Genomic DNA, 15978 nt, shown 5'->3' on the forward strand with positions numbered 1-15978 from the left:
ACAATCTAATTTATTCTCTTTCCTCTTTTTAGTGGCAGTTCTTTAACATCCCTGACTCAAATATATAGAGGAAGCAATCTGTTCCTAGCTAGCGGCTTTGGAGCACTATAATTGAGCGCTAGTAGATATTAGAATAATCTGTGATGACTTGCCTGTTGGTAACTTTCCTCCTTGGTCATTCCTTCTGTACCTGGGACACTTGTGGCAGTCTGGGATGGGAGCCCATTTCCAACCCTTTGGGTAGATCTGTCTACATTAAATAAATTGAAGCCCATGGGATGAAAGAGGCAGTGGCAGCATGGATACAAAATTGGCAAATAGACAAAATGTAGTGGTGAATAATTGTTTCTCAGACTGGAGGGGTGTATAGTTTGATATTCTCCAGGGGTCAATAATTAAGTTCACTTAATATATAGGGTATAGGGCTACAATTTCTAAGTTTACAAATAACAGAAAACTTGGAAATGTAGAAAGCAGTGAGGAGGATAGTAGCAAATTTAAGGATATGTGGTGTCATGGGCAGACACATGGCAGATGAAATTTAATGCAAGGAAGCATGAAGTGTTGCATTTTGGGAGGAAGAATGAGGAGAGAATATAAACTAAATGATACAATTTTAAAGGGGATGCAAGAATAGATGTCTGGTACAGCAAGTTGATGAAGCTTCTTCTTTTGATAAAAGACAATATATGGGATCCTCATGTGTATATAAATAGAGACATAGAGTATAAAAGTAAAAAAATTATGCAAAACCTTTTTAAAGCAATGGTTTAAACCTCAGCTGCAGTAAAGGCCTGCTCGGGTATGCAAATGAGACCCAACCCGAGTCCGACAGAACCCCATCCGACCTGGCCCGAGTCCTTCCATTTTCTTCCAGCGCCCAACCCGATCATCAGTTAACCTACCTTCCATTTTTCACTTTGTTCCTTACCTGCACAAGCCTAAAATAACAGTAGCAAAACCACCCTTAAAGTCCAAAATGTAAATTAACATTAAAGTCACTTACCTGAGGGGGTGATGGAGCGTGTCCCATCCGGCCCCAGCCTGAATGCCAGACCAGGAAGTGCGACCCGACCTGACTCGAACCCGACACATGTCGGGTCCCTTCGGGTCAGGTAGCAGGCCTTTAAGCTGCAGTATCGTTGAGTTGTGGGCATCTAACTTTAGAAGGACGTCAAGATCTTGGAGAAGGTGTAGAGGAGATTTACCAGAATGATACCAAGCATGAGAGACCAAAGAAGCTGGAGTTGTTGGCTTGAGAGCTGGGAAGGTTTCGGAGAAACTTAATGAAGATGTTCAAAATTATGAGAGGTTTTGATGGAGTCAATAAAGAAAAACTATTTCTGGTGACAGAAGGGTTGTAACCAGAGGACGCAGATTTAAGATGGTTGACAACAGAACCAGAGCGGAGATGAGTTATGATCTGGAATGCAGTGCCTGAAAGGGTGGTGGAATCAGATTCAGTAGTAACTTTCAAAGATGAATTGGATATTTACTTGAAAAAGAAAAGTTTGCCGGGCTGTGAGCAGGGCAATGCAACTTATTGGATAACTCTTTCAAAGAGCCCCCACAAGCACGATAGGCTGAATGGCCTCCTGTGTTGTAAGCTTCTATGATCGTCTTTGTCTGGTGGAAAACTGTTAACTTTGTTTCAGAATTGCATTAAAGCTATTGTATCTTTATCCAGTATGTGAGGTGTTCATGTGCTTTTACTTTTCTACCACTAAAGCTACTGAGATGTGGGCAGTTTTTTTCCCCCCAATTAGGTATCTGTTCCAAAAGAACTTGTTGCTCTTATGAGTGCTAACCGAGACGGGGAGTTGGCTGATGACCAAGATGAGAGCAGAAAGATTTTCTGCTTTCGGCAAATGGTAAGCATGGGATATGTGACACTGGAAGTGTATAAAGTAGAACCTTACTACAGGCTGATGGATAAAATAGTTACATTATTTTACCTCAATGGTTCCGTTTGTTTGGAGTTTTGCACCAAAAGTTTCCATCTGTAAAGCTTTGAATGTTCACCACATTCAAGGTAAATCATTCTGTGTGTATCAAGTATGTGGTGTGTGGGTTGAAGTAAATAACTGTTAGTAACATTTTTGAAGATAATGTTTGGGGATCAGCGTGGCTAAAAAAAACTTCTAGTTTCTCTGTTTCTTCCATTGAATGCGGTTGGTCAATGCAGTGAAAACCTTGTACAGTAGGGAGCAAGGAATCTAACTGAGCATTTCAGCTTTCTTAGTTACAATCTAAAATTTTGTTTTGGGTGGGAGGAAGGGCTGCAGTGGCACTTATGACATTGTGAAAGCAAAAAAGTTCCTAGGTTTTGTTGCTTTGCTATCTTGATACCTTTTCTTTCTTTCAATTTGACTCTCAAGGTATGTCATGGTTATGTAAAGAAAATGGACAGTGTAGAAATCTATAAAGTGTTGAGCCACCACCCCACCATGATCTCCTCCATGAGCTGGACAAACGTCTTAAAGTAGCGTGAAGAATAAAAACTGAAGACACAGCTAGATTTGTATAAAGATTTAGATATTTAATGGAGTTGGGAATGCAAATAGCAAATTAAATTTAACACTTAAAAATGTAAAGTAGTCCCACAAAGTTTGAATATCCAGGTAATATGGTGAAACAATTAAAATAACAGAATATTAAGGATACATAACAAGAACCTTGGAGAACTATAGAAGTTATGGTAAAGTTTTACAATGCACTGGTCAGATTGCATTCAAGTACTGTGTTAAGTATGTCGATAAGGCCCAAGGATGAATTGATCTTAATCCTCTTGGTTAGGGCATCTGCTGTTAGCAGAGCGCCATGTCTGGGACCCAGATAATTTCTAGGCCCATACTTCCAGGACAGTAGGACAGGGGGAAATTATTGAAGAGGAAAGAAACTTTAAAGAAAGGCAATCTGAAGAAAATTACTCAGTATGATAAATATTTGCAATAATTTGTCAGACGACTGGAGAGGCAAAAGCTCTGGGATTGTTCAAAATATAATTACATACTGTGATACAAGAGTTATGGTTGATGGAACAAATGATCTTTACTCCTGGCTGGCTTCTCTTTATATTAGTCAGCCACTTAAATCAGAACAGCATTTTGTGCTCTTGTCACATATTTATATGAATTTGTCCATTACCAATTATTGAAATAAAGTTTTAAAATTAAAGTAGAAATCACATTCCCAGTAACATTGCCACAGATCTGCAGCTTATTTAAGAAATAAAAGTGTAAAGTTAAGATTATGTATTCGATTTTATATCTTATTCTAACCGTCACTATTTGTTATAACTAGTTTTGGCCACGGGCTATCAATTTATGCGACAAATGCAAAAGGTATTGTCTCCAAAATTGAACTTTTTTTCCCCCCTCTAGGTTCCAATGCCGAGCTACTTAATTGCACTGGTTGTTGGATCTTTGGAGAGCAGGTAGGTTGTTAAAATGATAGTACTTAAAGGAGGAGATTTAAATGGTTTTCTTGGTAATTTCTTGAATCGGTACTCTGTACTGTTTAGCAACGGCATTAGTTTTCTAAATTAGCTCCAAGATGGGTATTAAAGTAGTTATTTTTTTTTCAGTAAACTTTTGTAGCCCTATATCAGCTTCAGGAGGGGAAAAATCCTCCTCTGTTTCTGTACTTGACCTTGGACCTTGAAGCAGGAGATCTTTCACAATGCATTAGCTGAACTAAAGGGAAGATTGAATCTTTTGAGTTCATAAATTAATTACAAATCTGTTGCATTATAAGGAAATCACTTGGAAGGATGATCATTCTACATAGCGTGTCTAATGGTACAGTAAAGGGCAGAGATACTAAAGGAAATTGCATTATCACTCAACAGAGTGGAAGAGTATTCTAAACACTGCCCAATGAGAGAGCCTGATTCCTACTGATGTGTTGCAGATATATTCCTTGGTGCAGGTGACAGTGACTTAACGGTGCAATCAACATACGAATTAGGAGCAGGAGCAAGCCACTTGGCCCCTCCAAACCTGCTCTGCCATTCAATAAAATCATGGCTGATCTGATTGTAACCTCGACTCCACATTCCTACCTACCCCCAATAACTTTTCATCCCCTTGCTTATCAAAAATCTGCCTACCTCTGCCTTAAAAATATTTAAAGACTCTGCTTCCACTGCCTTTGGAGGAAAAGAGTTATTAAGAGTTATAGGAGGCACAGTGGCGCAGTGGTTAGCACCGCAGCCTCACAGCTCCAGCGATCTGGGTACTGCCTGTGTGGAGTTTGCAAGTTCTCCCTGTGTCTGCGTGGGTTTCCTCCCACATGCCAAAGACTTGCAGGTTGATGGGTAAATTGGCCATTAGCAATTGCCCCTAGTATAGGTAGGTGGTAGGGAAATATAGGGACAGGTGGGGATGTGGTAGGAATATGGAATTAGTGTAGGATTAGTATAAATGGGTGGTTGATGGTCGGCACAGATTCGGTGGGCTGAAGGGCCTGTTTCAGTGCTGTATCTCTAAACTAAACTAAGACTCATGACCCTCAGAGAAAAAAAATTCTCCTCATCTTTGTCTTAAATGGGCAACCCCTTATTTTTAAACAGTGACCCCTAGTTCTAGATTCTCCCACAAGGGGAAACATCCTTTCCGCATCCACCCTGTCAAGACCCCTCAGGACCTTATATGTTTCGGTCAAGTTGCCTCTTACTCTTCTAAACTCCAGCGGATACAAGCCTAGCCTGTCCAACCTTTCCTCCTAAGACAAACTGCCCATTCCAGGTATTAGTCCAGTAAACCTTCTCTGAGCTGCTTCCAAAGTATTTACATCCTTCCTTAAATAAGGAGACCAGTACTGAGCGCAGTACTCCAGATGTGGTCTCACCAATGCCCTAACATTAGAAACATGGAACACAAAATGAGACAATTATGGCCAAGGAGAGTCATTCAATCTATCTTGATTCATCCATCCAGAAAAGGCCTATAGCTCCTTCATTCTGGGCTTTTTACCTCCACTGCTCTCTTTGGAGTCCATTCAATTTTTTGAGCTGTCTTTGTGTGCAGAAGAACTTCCTGAAAACAGTTCAGCACAGTGTCTGAGGTTTTTAAAATTTACAAAGTTAGCTTTGCATCAGTTGCTTGAGAGCATAATGGAGAATAAGTGGATCTCTGTCACTGGTACAAAGGGGCTGGTGGGATGGAAAAATTGTGTTGCACCGGAAGAGATCCACATTATGCCTTGAGCTGGAAAGTTAGCAATCAGTGTGTTATATACTCATTACATTTGTTCTTCCACAATATATTGCCCACATGTCTGTAGGTGAAGGGTTGGGTTGTGCCATTGCTGAGTTATACATTATCTTGTTGGTAGTGATGAGCATGTGTGTGTTCACATGCAGGAATGCTTGTTTTTGATTCCAGTTTTCCAAGTATTTAATGCAACAATGGCGACTTCACTATGGTTTGGCAATTGAGGGGGCGGGGGGAGGGTGGTGCAGACAGGGAGGCAGAAAGTACTGCCTATTGTAGCAGTGAATAGTTCATTAATTGCAGATTTAACTTATCTTGGCTGTGATTGCAGTGGAAAAGCTACAATTGGTTGAGCACTCCATGGTTAGAATGAAGATAAATCAGAGTTCCTGTTCATGATTAGTATACAGTGACACCTGTTGGAAAGTGCACATGTGGATACCAGTGAGAACTGGCTTCAAGGTGATTATATCCCATGGATGAATCCCCTGACAACATATACTGTCTTTGCTTATATATGAAGTATATAGGTGTCTGTCCTAGTTCAGTGGTGGGGCTCGAGTGAGTTGAGTCTGTGGGTTCAAGCTCCACGCTAGAGTCTTCAGCATGTAATCTAGGCTGACACTTCAGTGGGGCACTGTGAAGAGGCATCTTGCAGATGAGATGTTAAACTGAGGCCCCGTCTTCTGTCTTGGGTGGACGTAAAAGATTTCATGGCACGATTCAAAGAGGAGTAGGGAGCCCTACTGGTGTCTTGGCCAATGTCTATCCCTCATCACCACCAAAAAAAGCAGTAATCTAGTTTTAAAGCAAAATACTGCAGATGCTGGAAATCTGAAATAAAAACAAGAAATGCTGGAAATACTCAGCAGGTCTGGCAGCATCTGTGGAGAGAGAAGCAGAGTTAACATTTCAGGACAGTGACCCTTCTTCAGAATCTAGTTTGTTCTTTATGATCACTTTGGTGAGGTACGAGAGAACTTGCAGAGTCTGTGAAGCTGTACCCAATGTAAGTGCGCACTTTTGAGAATAGAAACCCCAAAAGGCAGGGAAAATTTGGTAGAGGGCATAAAATACAACTGACTCCTGCAATATCAAGGCCAAATAATACCATTTGGAGGACCTGGAAGGAACTTCACACTTTTAGATTTTCTCATTACCAATTCACAGTCTGAAACATAGAAGATTAAAAGAATGTGCAATTGCTAAACTGTAAACTTTACCCTTAAATGCTCCCTTCCACAATCAGAAACGATATATATTTGTCCCACGTTTATTTTTAAATCTACCTGTTACTTATTTATATAAAAGTGAATTTACTTTGCAGAGCAATTGGCCCAAGGTCTAGAGTCTGGTCAGAGAAAGAGGTGGTGGACGCTGCTGCGTATGAATTTGAAGAGGTTTGTTTCAATTTGTATTAGTAGTTTGTACCTTGAGTGCAGTTCTTGTAGTATTCCTTCTGTACATTCCTGCAGCCTTTGACATGCTTAACTGCACCATCCTCTTCCAACACATTTCTTCTGCTGTCCAGCTTGTTGGAACCGTCCTTGCCCACTCTTACCTATTTGACTGTAGCCAGAGCGTTTCCACTAATGGCTTTAGTTCCAGCCCCCATTCCTTATCTTCAGCATCCTCCATTCCCCAGACCCCCATCCTAATATGCATGCAGCCCATTCATCACATCATCCAAAGACATGAGGTCAGCTTCGACCCCTCCAATGCTCTTTTTTAGTCGGACTGCTTGAAAATATTTAGTGTTGGATGAACTGCAGATGATATGCTTGGAGTATCAAATGAGGCCATACGGGTTTGAACTGAAGAGCAAAAAAGGGACAATCACACCATATACTACACACCCCTTCCCCCCACCCCAAAGAAAGAGAGATGGAAGATCAAATATTTAGGCAAATTGCTGAAGTGAAAGGGCAGTAATAGGGGATTTCAACTACCCTGATATTAACTGGAAAATTTCAGTGTAAAAGGTATGGAGGGCACAGAATTCTTAAAAATGCATTCAGAAGAGCTGTTTTAGCCGATACATAGCAAGTTCAACAAGAGAAAGGACAGTCCTTTACAGTTTTAGGGAATGAATCTGGGCAGGTAGAAGGGATATCAGTGGGAGAGAATTTTAGTGGTGTGATCATAATTCAGTTAGATTTAGAGTAGTTATGGAAAAGGGTAAAAATAGACCAAAAGTAAAAGTTTTAAATTGGGGAAATGCCAATTTTACTGAGCTGAGATATGGTTTGGCAAAAGTGGACTAGAAGAAACTACTTGAAGATAAATCAGTGTCAGAACAGTGGGAGACATTCAAGGAGGAGTTAAAGAGGTTTCAAAACAAATATGTTCCCACTAAGGAAAAGGGTGGGAGTCCCAAATCCAGACCACACCCTCGCCCCCCTGATGTATGTCAAAAGAGCATTGTTACGACCAGGTGAAAAAGGTGTTTGGGGGTCTTTTACTATCTTCACCTGGTCTTATTGTAACAGGGTTTGATTTTTAAACACACTGTGATTTGAGCTCCCCCACCCCACCCCGGTGAATCCTTGTTCACCACTTTCCAATTATAAGACAAAGAAATGAGCGCATCAGGTTTTCTTGGGTTTAAAGAAGAAAAGTGAAATTTATTAAACTTAAATTCTAATTCGGTTAATGCCTACAGATATACGACGTGCCCACGTTAGCATGTACACGCGATACACACATGCAAATAGGGACCAGAAAGAGCAGAAGAAAAATAGAGAGATTTGAGGCAGTGTCTGAAGGGGGTTTCTTGTTACTGTTTCTGTGTTTCCAGCTCGCCGTAGAGTCTTTGATTGTAGACACTCTTACTTTTCGTTGGGGCTCAATATTCTTCTTAAACCTTGTTCACATCGGAGACTTTTCTCTCTTTGAGTTCACGTCTCTTCAATGGGTCTTTCTTTCCGTGAGAAAGAGATGGGAGCAGACAGAAGAAAGATGTTCTCAGTCCAGGAGCAAACCGCTTTCTGACTTACTCTCTCTCAGCAAGTTCAAATTCAAACAGCCAGTTAGTCATGTGACTGAACTGGCCTGACCAGGTCGTCTGTGTATTGGAGAAGCAGGGACTGGGTCCTTTGTTCCAACACTGCCTGCCAGCATACAAATGTCTTTCCAGTCAGGGGCTTGGCAATTCCTTGTGATAGTCCCTCTTTTCTTCCCAGCTACAATTTTAAGTTTTCATGTTCATGTGGCGAAATAATGTGTGCCTCAGTCTTGGCAGGTGGGGGCCTGCATGACAGCATACGGAGTAGGATAAGGCAAAAAAAGAAAGCTTATGCCAGATGCCAAAGCTCAATACTGCAGAATGCCTAGAGGAATATAGAAAATGCAGGTGTGAAGTTTAAAAGGAAAGCAAAGAGGGCATGAAAAAGATATTGGCAAGGAAAATCAAAGATGTTTCATAAATACACAGAGGAAGCGAATAATTAAGGGAAGAGTAGAGCCAAATAGAGACAAAGAGGTAAGTTGTGTGTGGAGGCAGAAGAAGTGGGCATGTTTCTTAATCAATACCTTGTGTCTGTTTTCACAGAAGAGGGGCAAAGCAGACATTGTTGTTGAGTGTAAAATATTGGATGAGATATATATTGTGAGGGAGGAAATATTAATCCTTGAAAGTGGATAAATCAGGCCAGGATGAAATGAATCCCAAGCTGCTAAATCAAGTTAGCGAAAGCTCTGACCATATTTTCCAATGCTCCCTGGCTACATGCGTGGTGCCAGAGGACTGCTGAAGTTGTACGATTGTTTGAAAAAGGAGGGAGGGCTAGACCGAGTAATTACAGGCCAGTCAACTTAACCTCAGTGGTGGGCAAATTATTGGAAAATATTTTGACAGTATAAATCACCATTTAGAAAGGCACAGATTAATCAAGGACAGTCAGCATGGATTTGTTAAGGGAAGATCGTGTCTGACGAGCCTGATTGAATTTCTTGCGAGGGTAACCAGGAGAGTATAGTGTACATGGACTTTAGCAAGACTTTTGACAAATTCCCATGTGGCAGACTGGTCAGAACATTAAAATCTCCCGGGATTCAGTGGAAAGTGGCAAGTTGGGTCCACAATTGCCTCAGTGGCAGAAAGCAAATGGTTATTGGTCGACAGCTGTTTTTGTGACTAGAAGACTGTTTCCAGAGGGTTTCCGCAGGGCTCTGTACTTGGTATCTTGCTGTTTGTGGTATGTGCATATATAATTTAGACATGACTATAGGGGACACGATTAAAAGGTTTGCAGATGGTACAAAAATTGGCTGTGTGTTTGATAGTGAAGGAGAAAGCTGTAGACTGCAGGAAGATATCAATAGACTGGTTAGGTGGGCAGAAAAATATCAAATGAAATTCAATCCATAGAAGTGTGAGGGAGGACAAACAAGGCAGGAGAATACAGTATAAATGGTCGGATCCTGAGAAGCATAGAGGAACAGAAGGACCTTGGTGTGCATGTCCACAGATCCCTGAAGGTGGCAGGACAGGTAGATGAGGTGGTCAAGAAGGCAAACGAGATGCTTTGCTTTATTGTCTGAGGCCTAGTATGTAAGAGCAGGGAGGTTATGCTAGAACTGTATAAAACACCAGTTAGACCATAGCTAGAGTACTGTGTACAGTTCTAGTCACTGCATTACAGGAACAATGAGATCGCACTAAAGCGGGTACAGAGGATGTTGTCAAGAATATAGAATTATATTAATGAGAAAGGATTGGTTATGCTGGGATTGTTTTCCTTGGAACAGAGGAGGGTGAGGGGTGAATTAATTGAGATGTATAAAATTGATGGGCCTAGATAGAGTGGGTAGGCAGGACCTATTTCTATTAGCAGAGAGGTCAACAAGCAGGGGGTGTAGGTTTAAAGTAATGGTAGAAGGATTTAGAGGGGAGTTGCAGAATTTTTTCCATCCAAAGTGTGGTGGGCATCTAGAACTCACTGCCTGAAAAGGTGGTAGAGGCTGAAACCCTCATTGCTTTAAAAAAAAACTTGGATATGCACTTCAGGTGCTGTAACCTACAGGACCATGGACCAAGAGCTGGAAGGTGGGATTAGGCTGGATAGCTCTTCTTTAGCCCACATGGACACGATGAGCCAAATAGTCTCCTGTGCCAAAAATCTTTCTATATTTCATCATCTTTAGTCCTTGCTACAAACTTTGTAACTTCAAAACCAATTCCATCCCCCTTCTCAGCCATTGTCTTGGGCTGAATCACACTCTTTGTGACCTATTTGATCCAGAGATGGCTTCCAACCCTATACACTCCCTCACAAAAATTTGCACCTCTTTAACATCATCTGCCTCTGCCCTTGCCTGAGGTGCTGAAACTTTCATCTATGTCTTTTGTCACCTCCAGACTCAACTATTCCAATGCTGTCTTGGCTGAAATCCATCCTCCACCCTTTGTAACTTCAGCACATCCAAATCTCTGCTGTTTCACCTACTCTGCAGCAGTTCTGCATCACCCTCGACCTAGCTGACTCTGTCCCCCAACATTTCAGATTTAAAATTATTCCTCGTGTTTAAATGTGTTTATGACCTCTCCCTTTCTTACTTTGTAACCATCTCCAACTGCCCCCAAACTCTCCATGTCTCTATTTTCCTCATGGATCTTGCCACTCCCTCCTCAAACACCCTGCCATTGGCAACCAATGCTTTTACCCACATAGGCCCCATACTGTGGAATTCCCTCCCTAAACAGTGTCATTCCATCTCCATTCCTTCTTTAAGATCCTTTTTGAAACTCTCCTCTGACCAAGCTTTTGCTCAGCCTCCTAGGCCTGGTCCTTCCACTGTAGAAAAGCAAAGAAAATTAGGACAGTTTTTGAAGCACATTCATGAAAATCCTAGCATTGATTTTCGAGCAGCATTGGTGGAGAGGGGGCCTAGGAACAAGCTGGCGGCAGCTGAGACATGGGCAAGAGAGAAAGAAGGAATTTGCTACCAGTTTAAAGACAAAGTATGCTTTCTCTCCTGACAAAGTAACAAAGGGAAAAGAGTTAGGAGCTGCACATAGGCTTAAATTATTGAAGGGAAGCTCACAGTATTTGTAACTGAGAAAACGGAATGCCTTCCTGAAACACTTCTCTGTTTTATATTCATATGCGCTGATAAATTATTTGTGGTGACAGACTGAAAAGATGCTGAAAACTGCTGAAGATCTTATGGGCCCGTATGTGTGGGGACAGTATGATCTCCTTATCCTTCCTCCCTCGTTTCCCTATGGCGGGATGGAGAACCCTTGCCTGACCTTTGTAACACCAACTTTGCTGGTAAGATGGAGATGCACTTTGGTTTTCTGGCAACTCTTTAATTCTGTTTCACAATGCATACATTCTGTGAACTGACAAACACAACTGAATCTAATATTGAGTCATAAATGATTTTGTAAGTGTTTCTGCCAAAGTATGATCTTTGAGACTCATGAATTCTGTTGAATATTATTTGGGCAATTAGCTTCATCGTGATAACATGTAATTTTTCATTTTATTTCCAGTTCGCCTGGTTAAAGGTTGCAAAATGTGTAATATATTTTTATCTTGTTTCAGGCTGGTGATAGAAGTCTTTCTAATGTAAGTACAATATTATTAAAATGAAGGTTACTGAATAATTCTGTTCGTAACTTCTAAATGAGTTTTACTAATAGGACTGAGAGGACTGTCTCTTCAGCTACTGCCATTGGTCTTTGTCAACAATTTGAAGAAAGAAAAGATCAAACGTAGTAAATCATGTCTCCCAGCAGATTTAGGTTAACATTTATTGTTCCTTTAATTTCAAGTGTTTTGTTGCAGGAGGGCATAGAACAGTTGTGGCAGTAGCCTTTTTATGGTTTACTAAGTTGTTTTTGTTTTACTTTACCCTAAAGCAGCAGATATGTTGTCCTTTATTGCAGGAGGGTTGGAGTCTAAGAATGTAGAATTTTTGCTGCATTTATATAGGGCTTTAGTGAGACCACACCTGAAGTACTATGTATAGTTTTGGTCTCCTTACCAAAGGAAGGATATACTTGCTTTAGAGGGGATGCAATGAAGGTTCTCTAGACCAATTCCTGGGATGAGGGGATTATCCTATGAGGTACGAGTAAGTAGTATGGGTAAATACTCTCTCGAGCATAGAAGAATGAGAGGTGATCTCTTAGAAATGACTGAAATTCTTAGAGCGCTGGCCAGGGTAGATGCTGAGAGACAGTTTCCCCTGACTAGAGTCTAGAACTAGGGGTCATAGTCTCAGGATAAGGGGCTATCCATTTGGTACTGAGATGGAAGATTTCTTCACTCGGAGGATTGTACATCTTTGGAATTATCTTCCCCCGAGGGCTGTGGATGCTTTTGAGCACCAAGGATGTGGAGATAGGGCGAGGAAGTGGTATGATGGAAACCACACCTGCCAAAATGAGACATATTAATTTTGTCATATGGAACATTATTTTTGAACTGTTACTGGACTTGAAATAACTTGTTTAAAAGATCACAACAGTGGCTGAAACGTGGCTGCACATTTGCATTCTAAAAGACAGTTGCTTGAAGAAGACAATGGGAGTACTCCCTGACTCAGATAGCCAGATGGGTTTTGTCAATAGTGATGATCAAGAGACAATCAGAGACATTGAGCCAGCAATCCACACCCTCTTTCCCACCCCCCAGCCCCCTGAGAGTGCCTGGTACACTTGGTGGAATGCACAAATCTCGCAGGCAAGGCTGCTCCATGCAAGGAGCTAGTCGCATGACCAACCTGGAGTTTTTTTGAATTGTGCCTGACACAAAACAGTTTGGCAAGAGACTGCAAGTGACCTTCAAGAAGGGAGCATCTCCCTCTCCCTCTCCCCCTCCCCCTTTCATGCAAAGTTCCAGGGACCCACGGTAGTAACTCAAGCCTCAGGATAGAAGACCAGCGAAACACGTCTGAGAGTGTGCACTGGGCCCCAAGGAGAATTGCAAGACTGGACTTCAATCAAAGACTTTACATCCAATCCAAACCAGTAACTAAATTCCATCTGCTACGTTAAACCTTCCCCCGTCCCTTTAATTCTTTCTCATCTGTATCGATTTGTGTGTATTTATTGCATATGCATGCTAGCGTGGTTGTGTCGCGTATTTTTAGTAGTTTTAACTGAGTTACAGTTTTAAGGTTAATAAACTCATACCTTGTTTAAATCTGAGAAAACCTGTCTGGTTGATTTCTTTGCCATTACAATTAGAGAGCAGTGAGCAAGGACTCACTGAGGGGAAGCTAAAAACACTGTTTTAAAAATAAACCTATTATGGCCAATCCAGGAAAAGGCTGTGAGGGGAGCCCTAGACCCCTGCCTCACCTGGTCGTAACAGAAATTTGGGGGCTAGCATTCCAGATTGGACTCACGGACAAACGAGAAATTGGAAGTGGGAAATCAAATTGATCCAAATCAAAAAGAGAAAAGATTTCAATACAGGTTTTCTTGTGGTTGTGTGTGCTAGAATACTAAGATGTCTGCGATTGAAGTCCGTAATTCCCCAAGCCAGGGGGAAGTAACTTGGCATAAGTTAAAAGCACTGTCTATAGAGGGGTTGAGGAATATAGCTGAGCAGTGTGGGATCATTTTTTGTGCCAAGGCTAGGAAATCCGAACCCCTAAGACTAGTGGCCAACCACTTTTCCCTCAAATCTGAAGAATCAGAAACCGGGTTAGAAATAGACTGCGACAGGGTATGGCTAGCAAATATACAGTTGTAACAGAGGAAACGTGAGCTAGAAGAGAGAGAGAGAGAGAGAGAAAGAAACTTCCAGAAGGAATGGGAGGAAAGAGAGCTGAGGTGGCTTGAGTTAGCTATGGGGCGATAGGGTAACCCCAGAGAAGGCATGGAATATACAAGTGCGGGGCTGTGTATGGAATTGTTAAAATTTTCCCAATTGATTCCAAAATTCAATGAGGGAGACGTGGAAGCATTTTTTGTATCTTTTGAGAAACTGGCAAGGCAGTTAAATTGGTGGGCTGAGAGCTCGACTCTTTTGGTGAAAAGCAAGCTAACAGGAAAAGCCCATGAGGTTTATTCCCTGTTGCCAGATGAGAGTTCATCAAATTATGAACTGACAAAAAATGCAATCCTTGGGGCTTATGAGCTAGTATTGGAAGCCTACCACCAGAAGTTTTGAACCCTCAGGAAGCAAGCTGATCAAACTTACTTGGAGTTTGAGAGAAGTAAGCAGCTGGCTTTTGACCAGTGGTTGAAGGCTCTTAAAGTGCAGCCCAGCTATGAAAACCTTAGAGGTAATTTTGCTTGAGGAATTTAAAAACTCTCTCCCACTCTCCATAAAGATTCATGTGAAGGAACAAAAAGTTCATAGAGCAAGGCAAGCCGCAGTTCTGGCTGATGAGTTTGCTCTAATATACGAGTCGGTTCCCCAGGGGGAAAACCTTTCCCTGTCACCCCTACAAACCCGCAAAGAGAAAAGGGTGGGAAGGTGATAGGAGCCCAAGCAGTCCCGGGAGAGAAAGAAAAGCAAGAGACACTGGATCCTCCTCCAGCCAAAATGAAAGGTGCTGTAAATAGGAATGAGACCCGGAGGCCTGTGTGCTTCCATTGTAATCAAGCAGGTCATTTTAGAGCTGATTGCTGGAAACTACGGGAAAAGACTGTAGGGTTAATCAGAGCACACCTGCTTAGTAAAAGAGAAAGGAGCCCGATGGAAAGCACAGCTGAACAAGCTGTGGCTTTAACTGCAGCAGTAGTAAGGTCCAGAAAACATACTGCCGTAGGTGCAGGAAAATGTAATAGGATTCCTGAAGGTTATCAGGATTTTGTGTCTGAAAGGAGAGTAACCCCGTACCCCTTGAGTGGGGCAAGCAAGCCCATAGTAATCCTCAGGGACACAGGGGCCACCAGATCCCTTTTATGGGGAAAAGGTCTGACCTTTCCCCTAGAGAGTGCAGTAAATACCAGAATGGTGATGAATGGTATTGGAGGGCCGTGTACGCCCTTGCACTTGGAGTGCAACCTAGTTTTGGGACCGGTGATCGTAGGGATTGTTCCTAGTTTGCCTGTGGACAGAGTTGACCTGCTCCTAGGTAATGATCTGGCGAGGGCGAAGGTGGTAGCTTCCCCAATAGTGATAGAGAGACCGCAGGAGGTGAGAGAGACAGGGCAGTGTCCCCTCCAGTTCCCCTGAATGTGTAGTGAATCAGACCATGACCAAATGAGCTCCCCCAGAGGAGACTGAATTGGCATTGCAGGCAGATGACCATGCGATCTGTCTGTCTGAGAATTTCTTTGGAAAGTTAGAGGACCTAGGGAACGAATTAAATGGATCTTCCCTAGCTGAGGCTCAGCGAGCCAACCCAGTACTGAGACAGCACAGGCTGCCCAGACTGAAATTGAAGCAGTGGGAGTCCCTGATTGCTATTATTTAAAGAATGAAGTACTGATGAGGAAGTGGAGTTCTCCTCACAGACCTGAGGACAAAGAATGGACAGTGATTCACCAGTTATTGGTGCCGCAGAGGTACTGGAGAGAAATATTAAGAATGGCCCATGAGATTACAGTGGCTGTACATATTGGTATACGAAAAACCCAAGCCCACATAAGACAGCAGTTTGATTGTCCAAAACTCCACAAAGATGTGGTGGAGTATTGTAGGAGTTGCCACATGTGCCAGGTTGAGGGGAAACCCCAACCTACAGTGAAATCTGCACCCCTAAGTCCTGTACTAGCATTTGGAGGATCCTCCAGCAGAGGGCTAGTGAATTGTAAGGGACCATTGCCGAGAGCAAAAGGCGACAGACAGGC

At 42.2% G+C, this 15978-nt stretch overlaps 1 protein-coding gene across 1 annotated transcript in view; it reads left to right on the forward strand.

The window, feature by feature from the left end:
- Positions 1–15978, forward strand: part of lta4h (leukotriene A4 hydrolase) — a 75713-nt gene that overhangs the window by 28840 nt on the left and 30895 nt on the right. The window contains exons 5-9 of the mRNA XM_068058768.1: positions 1767–1871; positions 3384–3436; positions 6544–6616; positions 11351–11491; positions 11768–11791. Coding sequence (XP_067914869.1) covers positions 1767–1871; positions 3384–3436; positions 6544–6616; positions 11351–11491; positions 11768–11791 — 396 coding nt within the window. The remainder of the gene's footprint in view (positions 1–1766; positions 1872–3383; positions 3437–6543; positions 6617–11350; positions 11492–11767; positions 11792–15978) is intronic.

This window comes from Heterodontus francisci, chromosome 27 (genome assembly GCF_036365525.1).
Source record: "Heterodontus francisci isolate sHetFra1 chromosome 27, sHetFra1.hap1, whole genome shotgun sequence".
Classification (NCBI taxonomy): Eukaryota; Metazoa; Chordata; class Chondrichthyes; order Heterodontiformes; family Heterodontidae; genus Heterodontus; species Heterodontus francisci.